Source organism: Astyanax mexicanus, unplaced genomic scaffold, assembly GCF_023375975.1.
Source record: "Astyanax mexicanus isolate ESR-SI-001 unplaced genomic scaffold, AstMex3_surface scaffold_38, whole genome shotgun sequence".
Lineage (NCBI taxonomy): Eukaryota > Metazoa > Chordata > Actinopteri > Characiformes > Acestrorhamphidae > Astyanax > Astyanax mexicanus.
The window spans coordinates 1,410,648-1,426,324 of NW_026040048.1; the positions used below are offsets into that span (position 1 = coordinate 1,410,648).

General features: G+C 38.2%; 1 protein-coding gene across 1 annotated transcript in view; it reads right to left on the minus strand.

Annotated features, from left to right (window-relative positions):
* The window catches only part of LOC103032825 (X-prolyl aminopeptidase 3, mitochondrial), a 37,385-nt gene that overhangs the window by 7,789 nt on the left and 13,919 nt on the right, over positions 1-15,677 (minus strand). Inside the window, exons 7-8 of the mRNA XM_022682936.2 lie at positions 11,598-11,683; positions 9,735-9,918 (exon numbers count right to left, since the gene is read on the minus strand). Of these exons, the coding sequence (XP_022538657.2) occupies positions 9,735-9,918; positions 11,598-11,683 (270 nt within the window). The remainder of the gene's footprint in view (positions 1-9,734; positions 9,919-11,597; positions 11,684-15,677) is intronic.

The window sequence follows — 15,677 nt, forward strand, 5'->3', positions numbered from 1 at the left end:
TGGTAATTGCAGACCAAGAATAAAATCTTTGCTGTATAATTTACATTCCTGTGATCTGATTTTAAGAACAAAATGCATCTCAACACACCATGTGACCACACAGTCTCTGCTGATTGGTCAGAGCTGTCTGGTGTGGTGAAAGACAGGTAAATACAGGAAGAATACTGTGTGTTCCAGATTAGCACGTACAGTACCAGTGAAAAGTTTGGATTTACCTTCTCATTCAATGTTTTATTTATTCAATTTAATTTCTACATTGTAGATTCATATTAAAGGCATGAAAACTAATAAGGGACACATATTGAATTACGTAGTAAACATTTAAAACTGTGTTTATCCTCCACAAATCCCCTGACCTAAACCTGATCAACTAAGATGGTGATTCTAAAAATGTATTAAAAATAAAAAACTAAGAAATAACATTTACATAAGTATTCACAGCCTTCGCCATGAAGCTCAAAATTGAGCTCAGGTGCATCCTGTTTCCACTGATCATCCTTGAGATGTTTCTACAGCTTAAATGGAGTCCACCTGTGGTAACTGGTTGATTGGACATGATTTGGAAACGCACACACCTGTCTATATAAGGTCCCACAGTTGACTGCATGTCAGAGCGCAAACACCAAGCATGAAGTCAAAGGAACTGTCTGTAGACCTACGAGACAAAATTGTCTCGAGGCACAAATCTGCGGAAGGATACAGAAAAAAATTCTGCTGCTTTTGAAGGTCCCAATAAGCACAGTGGAACAGTTTGGAACCACCAGGACTCTTTGTAGAGCTGGCCGGCCGTCTAAATTAAGCGATCGGGGGAGAAGGGCCATGGTCAGGGAGGTGACCAAGAACCTGATGGTCACTCTGTCCGAGCTCCAGCGTTCCTCCGTGGAGAGAGCAGAACCTTGCAGAAGGACCACCATCTCTGCAGCAATCCACCAATCACCATCCCTACAGTCAAGCATGGTGGTGGCAGCATCATGCTATGGGGATGTTTTTCAGCAGCAGGAACTGGCAGACTTAGTCAGGATAGAGGGAAAGATGAATGCAGCAATGTACAGAGACATCCTGGATGAAAACCTGCTCCAGAGCGCTCTTGACCTCAGACTGGGGCGACGGTTCATTTTTCAGCAGGACAACGATCCGAAGTGCACAGCCAAGATCTTAAAGGAGTGGCTTCAGGACCACTCTGTGAATGTCCTGGAGTGGCCCAGCCAGAGCCCAGACTTGAATCCGATCTGAAAATGGCTGTGCACAGACGTCTCCCATACAACCTGATGGAGCTTCAGAGGTACTGCAAAGAAGAATGGGCAAAACTGCCTGAAGAGAGGTGTGCCAAGCTTGTGGCATCATATTCAAAAAGACTTGAGGCTGTAGTTGCTGCCAAAGGTGGTTCTACAAAGTATTAAGCAAAGGATGTGAATATTTATGTAAATATGATTTCTTTGTTTTTTAATTGTAATAAATTTTTAAAACTCTCAAGAAAACTTGGTAATAATGGGGTATTTTGTGTAGAATTTTGAGGAAAGAGATTAATTGAATACAATTTGGAATAAGGGTGTAACGTAACAAAATGTGGAACAAGTGAAGCGCTGTGAATACTTTCCGGATGCACTGTATGTTCAGCACCTCCAGGAACTTCTTCCTTCTAGAAAACAATTTCAGGTGACTCTACCTCATAAAGGCACTGAGATTAAAATACCAAGAGTGTGCAGATCTGTCCTCAAAGATAAACATGCTACTTAGAAGAATCTAAAGTACACTGAACAAAAGTATAAACGCAACACTTTTTTGGGGTTTTGCTCCCATATTTCATGAGTTGAACTTAAAGAGCTAAGACTTTTACTCTTTACACAAAAGGCCTGTTTTTCTCAACTTTGTTCACAACTGGGTCTAAATTTGTGTTAGTGAGCACTTCTCCTTTGCTGAGATAAACCATCCACCAGTCACAGTTGTGGCATATCAAGATGTTAATGAGACACATTGATTATTACACAGGTGTATCTTGGGATGGCCACTATAAAAGGCCACTCTAAAATATGCAGTTTTGTCACAAAGCACAATGCCACAGATGTTTTGAGGGAGTGTGCAATTGGCATGTTGCCCGTGAATTAAATGGTTATTTCTCCATCATACAGTGGCTTGCAAAAGTATTTGAACTTTTCCACATTTTTTGTTACCTTACAACCACAAACTTAAATGTATTTTATTGAGATTTTAAGTGATAGACAAACACAAAGTATTGCATAATTGTGAAGTGGAACGGAAATGAAACAGTTTTCACAATTTTTATCAAATACAAATCTAAGAAGTGTGATGTGCAAAGGTATTCAGTATCAATACTTAGTAGAGCCACCATTCACTGCAATTACAACTGTAAGTGCTTTGGGGTTTGTCTCTACCAGCTTTGCATATCTAGAGCGGCGATTTTTGCTCATTCTTCTTTATAGAACAGCTCAAGCTCAGCCAGGTTGGATGGAGAGCGTCTGTGAAAAGCAATTTACATGTTTTGCCACAGAAGCTCAATGCAATTTAAGACTGGGTCATTCTAACATGATGAATATGAATATTCTTTGCTCTAAACCATTCCACTGTAGCTCTGGCTGTATGTTTAGGGTCATTGTCTTGCTGGAAGGTGAATCTCCTTCCCAGTCTCAAATCTTTTGTTGCCTCCAACAGGTTTTTATCCAGGATCGCCCTGTATTTAGCTCTATTCATCTTCCCATTAACTCTGACCAGCTTCTCTGTCCCTGCTGAAGAAAAGCATCTCTACAGCATGATGCTGCCACCACCATGTTTCACAGTGGGGATGGTGTGTTCAGGGTGATGAGCAGTGTTACTTTTCAGCCACACAAAGCACTTTGTATTTAGGCCAAAAAGTTCAACTTTGTTTTCATCTGACCACAGAATCTTCTTCAGAAGACAGAATGTTTCCTGCAACTGCAAACAGCAATTCACATGTTTCTTTTAACAATGGATTTCTTCTTGCCACTTTTCCATAAAGGCCATATTTGTGGAGCGCATGATTTATGATAGTCGTCCTGTATACAGATTCTCCCATCTGAGCTGTGGATTTCTGCAGCTCCTCCAGAGTGACCATGGGCCTTTTGGCTGCTTCTCTGACCAGTGCTCTCCTTGCTTGATCTGTAAGTTTGAGTGAATGGCCATGACTTGGTAGGTTTGTAGGTGTAGAATACATTTTCTATTTTTGGATGATGGATTGAACAGTGCTCCTTGGGATGCTCAAAGCTTGGGATATGTTTTTATAACCTTACCCTGTTTTAAACGTCTTCACAACTTTATCTCTGACCTGTCTGGTGAGTTCCTTGATCTTCATGATGCTGTTTGTTCACTAGTGTTCTCCAACAAACTACTGAGGTCAATACAGAACAGCTGTATTTATACTGAGACTAAATTACACACAGCCTGACTTCTGAAGGCGATAGATTGCACTGGATTTTATTAAGGGGGTTCAGAGTAAAAGGGGGCTGAATATTTTTGCATGTCACACTTTTCAGATTTTTGTTTGATAAACATTTTGAAAACCATGTATCATTTTTTGTTCCACTTCACACTTATGTAATACATTGTGTTTGTCTATCATTTAAAATCTCAATAAAATACATTAAAGTTGGTTGTGGTTGTAAGGTGACAAAATGTGAAAAAGTTCAAGGGGTATGAATACTTTTGCAAGCCACTGTAAGTCGTCTTCAAAGGCGTACAGTGCAGTACAGTCAACTGGCCTCACAACCACAGACCACATGTTAACACACCAGCACAAGACCTACACATCCGGCATCTTCACCAGAATCTCTTAATTTTATAATGAAAAAAAAGGAAAACACACTGAATGAGAAGAGGTGTGTCCAAACTACCAGCTTAAAACCATCCTTACTAATGCTCTTATCACTGAATGCAATCAAACCCTCACGGCACTGCTCCAAAATCTAGTAGACAGCCTTCCCTGGACAATAAAGACAGTTTTATTTTTAATAGCTGATTTTAGAAGAAGCAGTAATTAAGCATTAGATTGCAGCACCATGTGGGAGTTTTAACTGTGTTACTTTCAAGTCTGTTACTTGCAGAGGTGGAAAAAGTACTAAAAAAATTTAATTAAGTAAAAGTACCTTTACTTTGCTAAAATTCTACTCAAGTAAAAGTAAAAGTACCCATCTAAAAATCTACTTGAGTAAAAGTAAAAAAGTACTCAATTTAAAATGTACTTTGAGTAAAAGTTACATAGTTACTTAGTTACTTTTAATTATTTGATGTAAAAAAAAAGCAAATCATAAATTAAATTGTTTTTAATGAACTATTTTCCACATAAATTGACCTTTCAGGCAGTATTTGTTCAGACTACCCCATAAAACATTTTCAAGAACAAGTGGTATAGGTTTCTATGATCCATTTTTTTCTTTGCTGTTAAAAAGTTATGATCATATATGTGACTATAAACCGTATTTTGGTAGCAGCTTTAACTGATATTTACATGTTTTTTTTTTTACATTCAATCAGCTTGTTTAATGATAAAAATACTCACCACCACATGCTTTCTCAGGTTTGATGTGGAAGTTTTGAAAGCTTACAGCTCTGTCCAGCGGGGCACATTTTGTATTGCATGAGGACGTTATTGCCTCGTTATTCCATGTGTGAGTTATCCATGCGCCGGCGCATCCCCGCCATTTATTTTTTATTTCGGACAATTTTTTTTTCTCCCCAGCATTTTATTTTTTCCTTAGTAACGGGGAGTTTTCCAATGTAGCGGAATATATTACGTGTGTCAAAATGGACTTGAGTAAACGTAAAATGACCTATTTTAAAAACTACTTTAAAAATTACAAATTACTCATAAAATCTACTCAATTACAGTCACAACGTGAGTAAATGTAATTCATTACTTTCCACCTCTGGTTATTTGCTCAAAACAGGTACTGGTAAATATTGTATGACATCTGTGTAACAGAATCTAGGATGCAGTCGAGGTTGGGGGTGGGTCCTTGGTAAAACATGAACTGATCACACTAAGGAGCAAAACATGCTTTTTTATCTTCACAGAAATAATTCCAAAACAATTTTAAAACATTTTAAAACAAACTCATAATTTTTGCCCGATTTTCATGGTGCTGTTTTTCTTTTTTCCATCACAGTGGACATGTGTAGTGAATTGTGAGCCATGAAGGACACAGCAGTTGTGTCCTTTAAATCACACAGATAGTTTTCCTCATTTTTAGTCCATATAAAGAAAATTCTTAACTTTTAAACAGTGCTCTATGGCGTGGTGGGCAGCTACGCAGCCTAATGCAAACCAATTCTGCCTAATTCAGGATGCAGGCTAGAATTTGGAACGCAGCTAATACTAAGAGGAGACTTTGTAATTTGTGATGGTGTCTGTTTACAGATTAAGTCCTGCCCTTCAACAATATGAGGCAATCATCTTGCTGGTAACATTGTGAGTAGGGGTGTGACGAGATCTCGTGGCACGAGATCTCGCGAGATTACAACGTGACGATATTTCTCATCAAGCTTAAACCTGTCTCGCAGGGGAAGAAAAAAAAAAAAAAAAAAAAAAACAGTAGATGAGCTCTGCGGTACAGTTAAAAAGCTCTGTGCGACAGTAGTTGAGCTCCGCGGTACAGTTAAAAAGCTCCACGTAACAGTAGGTGAGCTCCGTGGTACAGTTAAAAAGCTCCGTGCGACAGTAGATGAGCTCCGTGGTACAGTTAAAAAGCTCCGTGCGACAGTAGGTGAGCTCCCTGGTACAGTTAAAAAGCTCCGTGCGACAGTAGGTGAGCTCCCTGGTACAGTTAAAAAGCTCCGTGCGACAGTAGGTGAGCTCCCTGGTACAGTTAAAAAGCTCCGTGCGACAGTAGGTGAGCTCCCTGGTACAGTTAAAAAGCTCTGTGTAACAGTAGGTGAGCTCCGCGCGACAGTGCTCTTACAGTCCCAAAGCTTCACAGCCCTAGTTAATACTGTAAGTTAATCGTACATGTGACTGTTTCATAGGCAGGTGTACTAATCCCTTAGCTCTGTATTGTATTTAAAAAAAAGCTCTGTCTCTGTTTGCACTTCAAGCACAGTCTTAATATGACTGGTTATGGTTATGCATAGTTAAATTACAAGAGATTTAGGAGAAAAAAACACAAACCATAATATGACTGGTTGTGGTTTGCACTTATTGTTTGCACTATATAAGACCAAGAAAAGTTTTATTTTAATTTTTATTTTTTATTCTTTTTCTTATTTCTATTTCATATAGAATCAATGTGTGAGAGAAACCAGTCTGTTAAGTTTGAGTTATATGATTTTGTCAAATAAAACTAGTTTTTTGACGTTTTCTTTAAAATTTTATTTTAAAATCTCGTCTCGTCTCGTTCTCGTGAACCCAGTATGGTGTCTCAACTCATCTCGTGATATTAGTGTCTCATCACACCCCTAATTGCGAGTGTCGACATTTTGGTTCTAGTGGGGTAAATACCCACTTCACCCAATGGGGAGCTCTGCATGAGCCCAGTAGCCACAACAAGAAAAAAAAAAAAATTCTGTGCATTTATGTGACAAATTCTATTGGTAAGGTTTATAACAGATTCTATCTGTAAATTAAAATATGTTTTTGAAATGGCTAACATTAAGAATCCTGTATTTTGTCAATTGCAATTCAAAGAAATTAAAATGACAGTGTTGTTGAAAGATGGCCAGTGAGCAGTCTGACCTTTGAAAACCTTGCTTTAACCGCTGTTTCTCAACCCCTGTCCTGGAGGCCCTCAGCCCTGCACATCTTAGTGCATTTCCTCTCAGGTGTGTTGAAAGCAGGGGAAAAACTAACTTCCTAGCTTCAAAACAGAATGCTAAAATAGCAAAAGAGAACAGAAAAGAGGGTAATTTTGTTGTTTTAGATGATGAGTGATTTGTGATCCTGATTGTTACACGAGTCATGTACAGTCTTGTATCTCAAAAAAATGTAATATCATTAAAAAGTTACTTTATTTCAGCAAATCAGTTCAAAATGTGAAACCCATTATATTATATAGATGTATTAAGTGTTTATTTATTTTATTGATGATTATGGTTTACAGCTAATGATGAACCCAAATACATTTTTTTTATATTATATAAGACCAACTGGTACTTTTGGTAGTGTGGGCAGTCTGCCAAGTCCTGCTGGAAAATGAAATCTGCTTCTTCATAAAATTTGCAGATGATACCCGGCTTGCACTGCTGCATTAGCATTAACCACAAACAACACTAAGCTCTAGCTCTTTCACTGTTCAGAGGTGAGTATTATCGACCTGAAACCTACTGCGGCTAACCCTGGCTAACACTGCTGGAGTAGCATTAGCATTAAACACTAACTACGCTAAGCGCTAACTCTTTCATAGTTCAGAGGTGAGTATCATTAGACTGTAGACTGCTGACAACCCTGGCATGCACTGCTGGAGCAGCATTAGCATTAGCCGCTAATCGTACTAAGCACTAGCTCTTTCGGCGTTCAGAGGTCGGTATATTAGACTGTGGCCTGCGTGTTTACAATGCTAAAACAAGCCATGTGGGATAAACTGCTAGATAATATTGCCCTGGCTTACTGGAACACTCAGGGTTCCTTAGTGTAGCGTTGTTGGGAGGCATTAGCCACTAACCGTGGCTGGTGGTTAGCCTTAGTGGAAATCTTAAAAATCTAAGCTTACTGTAAATAAATGGAAGTGCTTTACTCACCCAGATAGACAGTTTTCAGGAGAGAAATATGTGTAGATTAACATCCAGCGCTGGTTTGAATTTAAAAGAAAATGTTTGTTTACATATTTTAGCTTTACCTGCTGAATTAGAAGGAGAACATGGCACCCCTGTTACCCTCTTACTAGTGTCGTTTAAAATTTGTCTTATAATCTAGTGTGCCATATGTTTGAAAATAAACCAAAAAAATTGTATTTATTAAAATATGGTATATATAAATTGTATTAAAAGACAAAATTATCCTGGAAGATTTGAGGGTTTGAGTTTAAAAAAAAAAAAGAACTGAAAACAATAACAAAAACGTATAAAAAAATAAAGAGATTAATAATCATAACCGTATTAGCAGTCATTCAGTGTAGGAAACCACAGCAATCATTCTCTAAAGAACAGAATCCTGAGGTTTTTGGCGCTCTCCTGGAACACCGTGTGTCGGCGAGTGTATTACTGCTTAAATTACGGCCTCCGCAACAAGCGTCTGCAGCCCCGGCTCTGAAACTCACCCAGAGTGAGAGCAGCTCAGAGCGCCGAGGGCCGCTGCGGTGAGAGCGCTACACAGCCGTGCCTTTTACGGGTGCTACACGCGGCACCGCTGCATTTTATAGAGGCTGTAATTGGGTCAGGACTTTACAGTTTAAATTGGCCCAGAAGAGCTTATAGTCATTTCCTGACCACAGGGCTCTGGCGCGAACTCCTGAACACACACACACACACCTCAACGGCAGAACTCAACCAGAACCTCCATTCTCAAAGAACATAACTGTACTCAATATTTCCCTTTACTTCAAATCTACATACATTACTGATTAAAAGTTTTAGAACACCTCTATTGTTCAGTAGTCCAGTAGCAATTCATTATATCACTTCACCTGTCAGACTGCTAATTCTTCTCTTTACTGCTGAAACTGAGACTTAGTCCAGTGTTAAGCTGAGCTAAAGGCAAGTGTTGCCATGTGAGTCAGCCAGACCTCTTCCTGTACCAGTTTTCTCCAGTTTCCAAAGGAGTCTTTTGAAGGTGTAGGAAACCGTACTCACCGCTCTCTGACTTCATCTGTAGTTCCTCTTAAGAACAGACTAATACTATTAATAGTTCTCTGTGTTCCTGTGTCTTTTTCTAGATATTATGATGAAATGTGCGGTGTGTAAGTGCGTAAATGCTGAGCACTGTTTTACGCAGTTAATAATAATAAATTGTAAAAGCATTTATTGCTTGCTTTATTTTTGCATTAATTGTACAAAGCTCAGTTTATTCCCATTGCTAAAGACCAGCTGTTAGTTAACCAGTCAATTGTTTCCTACAAATCACACCACCCTATTTTTTCAGTTACTTTTACAATTTATTATTATTAATTGCTTTTTCAGAATTATTATTTCAAAGCTTTTGACCGGTAGTGTACAGCTCTGGAAAAAAAATAAGAGACCACCTAAAAACGATGAGTTTCTTTGATTTTACCAAATTGAAAACCTCTGGAATATAATCAAGAGGAAGGATGGATGATCACAAGACATCAAACCAAGCTGAACTGCTTGAATTTTTGCACCAGAAGTGGCATAAAGTTCAAATGACAGTTCAAAAGCAGTGTGTAAGACTGGTGGAGAAGAACATGCCAATATGAACTTGTTTTCTTTGCATTACTTGAGGTCTCAAAGCTCTGCATCTTTTTTGTTATTTCAGACATTTCTCATTTTCTCGAAACAGTGTGTCACCTGCCATTCCCTTTAAGACTCTAAGGTGTGCTCTGGGGCGCGTTTGTTTTTTAACAGTGAGGCACCTGGTGTAAAATAGGGCCCCATATGTGTTCCTTAATTGTTTTCATCTCTTTAATATTAATCTACAATGTAGATTTTTTTTACATTACCCATAATCCCATATACTGCTAATGTACATTAACCAGTAAGAATCTCAACCTGAAATAAAAAAGGTGTTGTGTTTCTGTATTGAGAACCTTGTCTCTCTGAAGCTACTGGATACCAAACTCTGGGTTCAGGAGTTTTGTGTGTTCTGTATCCGTGAGTACCTTGATGGCGTCTGCATCGTCGGCACTGTGAGGTAGCACTCGGAGCTGTCGGAGCTGCTTGGCCAGCAGGGTGAGCATGGTGGTGTAAATGTGGTCCAGACTGACGCCGGGGGAGCAGAGAGACAGGCAGCCCAGCTGCACCTCCAGCACGGCCTCGTACAGCTCCCGCTGGGCCTCACTGAACCTGCAGGAGGAAACACACATCTCATAACCTGATCCAGTACAGAGCTGCTTACTGAATCTGAATCAAAACCCGGGGGAAGTGAAAAAAGTGAAAGTGAACATTTCAGAAACCAAATCTCTGCAGTAGCTTCAACAGATTAATACCTAGGAAATTAATTCAGTATTTTTAACATGAAAGTTCTGATTAATTCTGGTAAATACCAGGACAGAAACACAGGAGAAACTGCTGTGTAATTGTTAAGTTCTTCAATGGCCAGGGAGGCGGTTCATTCTCAACACTGCAGTAACACTGGCAGTAACTGATGTTAGTGTGTGTTTTGCTGTGACCAACACAAACTGTGCAGCAACAGATTCAGAGCTTGTGACTTTACTTTATCTAAAAGGCAAAGCAGCTATAGGTAGGAGTGTCTAACAGAGTGGAGGACAGTGACTGAACTCAGGGTTTAAAAACTCCAGCAGCACTGCTGTATCCGATCCACTCACACACTAACACCTCATTCACCAGCACCATGCTCTGGGGAGGACAATTAAAAGTATGAAGAGAAACAGATAAAGGAATACAGTCTGCATTTATGTAACTGCAGTGATACAGCTCTGGAAAATATATGATGAGTTTCTTTGATTTTACCAAATTGAAAACCTCTGGAATATAATCAAGAGGAAGAAGGATGATCACAAACCATCAAACCAAACTGAACTGCTTGAATTTTTGCACCAGGAGTGGCATAAAGTTATCCAAAAGCAGTGTGTAAGACTGGTGGAGGTGAACATGCCAAGATGCATAAAAACCTAAACCAGGGTTATTCCACCAAATATTGATTTCTGATCTTTAAGAATATGCATTATTTGAGGTCTATAAGCTCTGCATATTTTTGTTATTTCAGATGTTTCTCTTTGTCTGCAAATAAATGCTTTAAATGACAATATTTTTATTTGAAATTTAAGAGACATGTTGTCTGTATTTTATAGAATAAAACGACAAAGTTAATTTTACTCAAACATAAATCTATAAATAGCAAAATCAGAGAAACTGATACAGAAACTGAAGTGGTCTCAATTTTTTCCAGAGCTGTATATGGTCAAAAATAAATCAGGTACAGATTAAGGCAAAAACCCTGTTAACTTCTTTCATTTCTGCTGTGCATTGGTCATTATTATGCAGAGTTGATAAATTCAACTCCCTTCGGCATGTAGGTGCGTCACGCAACAGTATATGTATAACAGGTTACACTGGTGATTAAAGTATCTACTGTAACTGTAGATAAACACTTATTTATAAACATATAAAATAAGTAAATAAATAAAAATTTGAGGGGAATCTGTTATGCTTGTTCTGCTGCAGGAAGCACCTGCACTTGAAGCTAGTCAGATTCTGGAAAGGGGACAGAAATCAGCACAACATCTGGAAAAGCAACTCACAGATTTGACAGAATTCTACAAAGCAAACATTGTGAAGTACAGGAAGACTCCGCCCAACATAAGTGATGACAACACATAGTAAGTTCATTAGTTTACTCATTTGCTAAACTGTAGTGTGAAACCAAAACTAACCGGACTAAATTTACACAATGTAATAAACACATTGATATCAGATTTTCATGCCCCATAGACGCATGGGTAAAAATGAATGCAGCTCAAGTTTGTGTTAAATATCTGATCAGTAAAGAACACATGACTCACTTTCCATTGACCGGCCATGTGCGTGTGACATCACTGACATAGCCATAGTATTCACAACCTCCGTCCAACAACACCATCTCTCCATCCTGAGAGAGAGAGAGAGAGAGAGATGCTTTAAAATATTCAGTTTAATTAATACCATTAACAGTAGCGTACTAAAGCTGTTTGGATGCAAAACAAACACACATTCATATTCCTAACATTGTGAATGCAATTTCTAAAGTTTGTTTATGCCACTGTGATCATTGTGAACACCTATAAGGAACCACATCAAATTTAAGCCACTGGTGCATGACTTCTTTGTTAGAGGGGCACCTACCAGGCACTTCATCATGTTCTCTCACCTGTAATAGAAAACTATACAGCACAGCATTCAGTTACTCTACTAAGCGTGTGATAAGATCTTGTGCCACAATATACCTTGTCACATGTTAAATGTGTCTTGCGAGACTTATGCACACAGGTAACCAAAACAAATGTTTGATCATTTCTGTAGCTGCTGACTTTGATAAGGCTGTTTTATGTTTCGTTAATCTTGTGGTCCACTGAGACACATATTTCACACACTCATTCTTGTCAGAATGATTCTTGGCAGAATTGTGGACACACTCAAAAGCAACTCATTGACATTTGGGCATGGGTTGCCAGGTCTGTATAGAACCCTCAAGGGGAATTACTAGATGAATACAGGACCCTTAAATCATATACTGTATTTCAACTCAGAAATAAAAAAAGTCATATATTGATAAAATCTTGTCTCGTTTCATCACACCCCATACCCCTATACTGCAAAGAGCTTCTTCTGGAACACTGTCTAGTAAGGTGGCATGGAGAGCATTTTATTATGCTTATTATTTTATTATAATTATTTTTTTTTAAAGATCTGTGATAGGGCTGAACAATTTTGGAAAATAATCTAATTGCAATTTTTAATCTATAAATTGCGATTGCGATTTAAAAGATTTAAAATGCGATTTTTTTTATGTCTTCAAGTATTTTTCAACAAACAGAAGCAATAAATCAATCTGTTTAATAATAAACAATGTCAGATTTATTTAAAGCACAGATAACAATAAAGCAAACAAATCTATGCTTTTCCTTTTCACCATTTGTTTTTTTTTAAATAGAAAAATAAATATATAAATAGCTTTTCCTTTTCACCTTTTTTTTAATAGAAAAAATAGATATAAAAAAATTAAACTTACTGCTCTCCAGCTAGTAACATCATAAAAAATAGTGCAGAAAACAGAGAATGCTTTAACCAACTCGTTATTTTCTGTATTTGAAGATGCAGCACTGGTCGTTGGCATTTTAGCCTTGCAAATACCATACAAGGCTTTGTGGTGTTTTTTTTTTAGGGCGTTTTCACACCTGTAGTTCGTTTCTCTGGTCCGAATCAGTTGATGAGTTCGTTTACTTGGTATTTCGTTCTGTTCGGTCTGGTTTCACATAGGCATAAATGTAAACGCACCAAAATGCGCATCAATAAACCACGCAAGCAGCCTGTGTCCTCTGATTGGTCAGAGCTGTCTGACACGGGAGTACGTTAAATATAAATATACAAAAAAAGTAAATACAGCGAGAAGATTTTGTGTTTCTACGTGCAGCGCAGATTTATACATAATAAACAGAGTCACGCGGCTGTGAGCAGTGAATGCAGCGCAGACAGCATTGAGACAGTGTTTGTTCACAGCTGTGGTAATTAGCGTTATCCGAACTGCTCCAGAGTTCGTTTGGTACCGGACCGAGACCACCTCCTCTAGCTGGTCTCGGTTTGGTTCTTTTGATCCGCACCCGAGTGCAATTACTGTTTTCACACCTGCTCAATCGAACCGCACTAAAGTTATAAACGGACCAGAGTTCGTTTTAACCGGACCAAACAGTGCTGGTGTGAAAGTGCGCTGTGTTAACTTCACTTCTCCACCTCCCTGCCTCCTGCTCGGGTTTGCTCCGCTCGTCCTCGGCTCGGCTCGGCTCGCTCCCAAGTCACGTGACCAGTCAAATCGCAGCCTGTGCGGTTAGAGAATCTCGTTTTAAAATATTGCGAGATAATCGCAAATGCATTAATCGTTCAGCCCTAATCTGTGATCACATTACCAGTCTGAAGTGACTGAAATCAGATTTTTTTGCTCAATGTGGCTTTGAGTCACTTTCATATGTGATCCTAAATCGCCTACGTATCCGATCCACTGACATGAGACATGAATGTAAATGGTCAAATCAGAATTCATGCGTCTTTACACACACATCTCTTGGTGCAGCTGTGCAGCTATAGCTGCAAAAACAGCAAAAGCAAACCGCCTGGCCTTTTTTCTCCTCCTGGACCTGAGCATGAACTTCAGACCAGCTGTTTACTCTCCACTCCAGCAAAAGATGCTCCACATATGAGCTGCTAACTCATCCATTTCCCTTTATAAAGCTACGAGTCATCTCTCAAATATGATGTTTTTTGTTGTTGGTGAAGAAGACAATGTCTTTACACATATCAATGTGCGCATATAAGGTGTTTCAAGGACATATCGTTTACATTACAAACAGATACTGATCACTTACATTTGTGAATGTTGACAGTCAAGATCAGAGCAAAAAATCTGATTTCAGCAATGTGGCTTGTAATGTGAATGTAGCCAAAATGCCTTGATCTATTCAATTTTTCCCCAAATTCTACATTGTAAAATCTTGGGTCACTAAGTGTTAATTCTGCTAGCTTTTGGCGTGCGGTATGGCGTGAGGTTCCGATACATCAGCTCACAGACGCCCTGTGCTGCAGACATCACCCTAGGAGTGATGTGGGGAGAGAGCGCCATCTACCCACCCGGAGGGAGCAGGGTCAATTGTGCTCCCTCTGAGCGCCGGCAGCTTGATGGCAAAGCTGTATGAGCACAATTGTTTGAACCTGCAACCCCCCACTCATAGTCAGTGTTGGGAAGGTTACTTTTAAAATGTAATCCCTTACAGATTACTGATTACATCACTCAAAATGTAATTTGTAACGTAATCAGTTACATTACTTCAAGTGAGTAACGTAATCTGATTACTTTGGATTACTTTAAATATTGTCATTTTTTTAAGCCTGAATGAATGTAGCAACCACATATTGCATATTATCCTTTTATTTTTCTTTCCAGTTAACAAATAGATAAACAAATAAAACAGCCTTTTCAATCACTCTATAAAAATACTTATGAAACCATTTCATCAAACAATTTTATGAAACACTTCTATAAATTGATAATAAAACAATTTAAAACCAAACAATGTAACAACAACTGTAAGCTATCTACTTGCAGGTTTGCCACCAGTGTTAATTTTGACAACAAATTTTGATTTAGTCTTAGTCATAGTTTTGTGACGAAAATAGCATTTAGTTTTAGTCACAATTCAGTAATTTAGTCGACTTAGTTTTAGTCAACTTAATGTCATAAGAATATAGTCTACTAAAATTACAGTAAATTTAGTCGACTAAAATGTAAAGGGTGTAAATGTAAATGCTTTTTCATCAGTTCCCTTGAATTATTAACTATACACTTATACGAAATGAAACGTTTAATAACCAATTGAGTAATATTGTTAATGTTTGAATGTGAAATATATTTATATATGATTTAATGTATATTATTATTATTATTGTAGGTGTGTGACTATATATATTTTACATTTAAAATTTTGCTCTAGAAATCAGGTCATAAAACAACTGAATAGTTAAATTATAGTTTAAACAGAGCTGTAGATGCAAAAACAGCTTTTAAATGATCTAGTTTTATCTCCAGCACTAACCCAGCACACCTACTGGAGCTACAGTCTATAAATGAGATCAAAAACACACCTTCACACACTGTCCTGTAGAGATGCTCTCAGGATGTATTGAGAGACTTCATGAGTTAAAGTGAGAAACTTATGAGAAAGTGCTGTAAGGAACTTTACACAGACTTTTGGGTTCAGCGATTCACTTATTTTATTGTTTTATTTTGGATATATTATTGAGTTTCTTTCTGACCTGTTCCTGCTTTAACACTAGCTATATCTTTCCCACTGTGAGACTAAACAGATGATCTGATCTTAATGAGTTAGGGTTCTGTA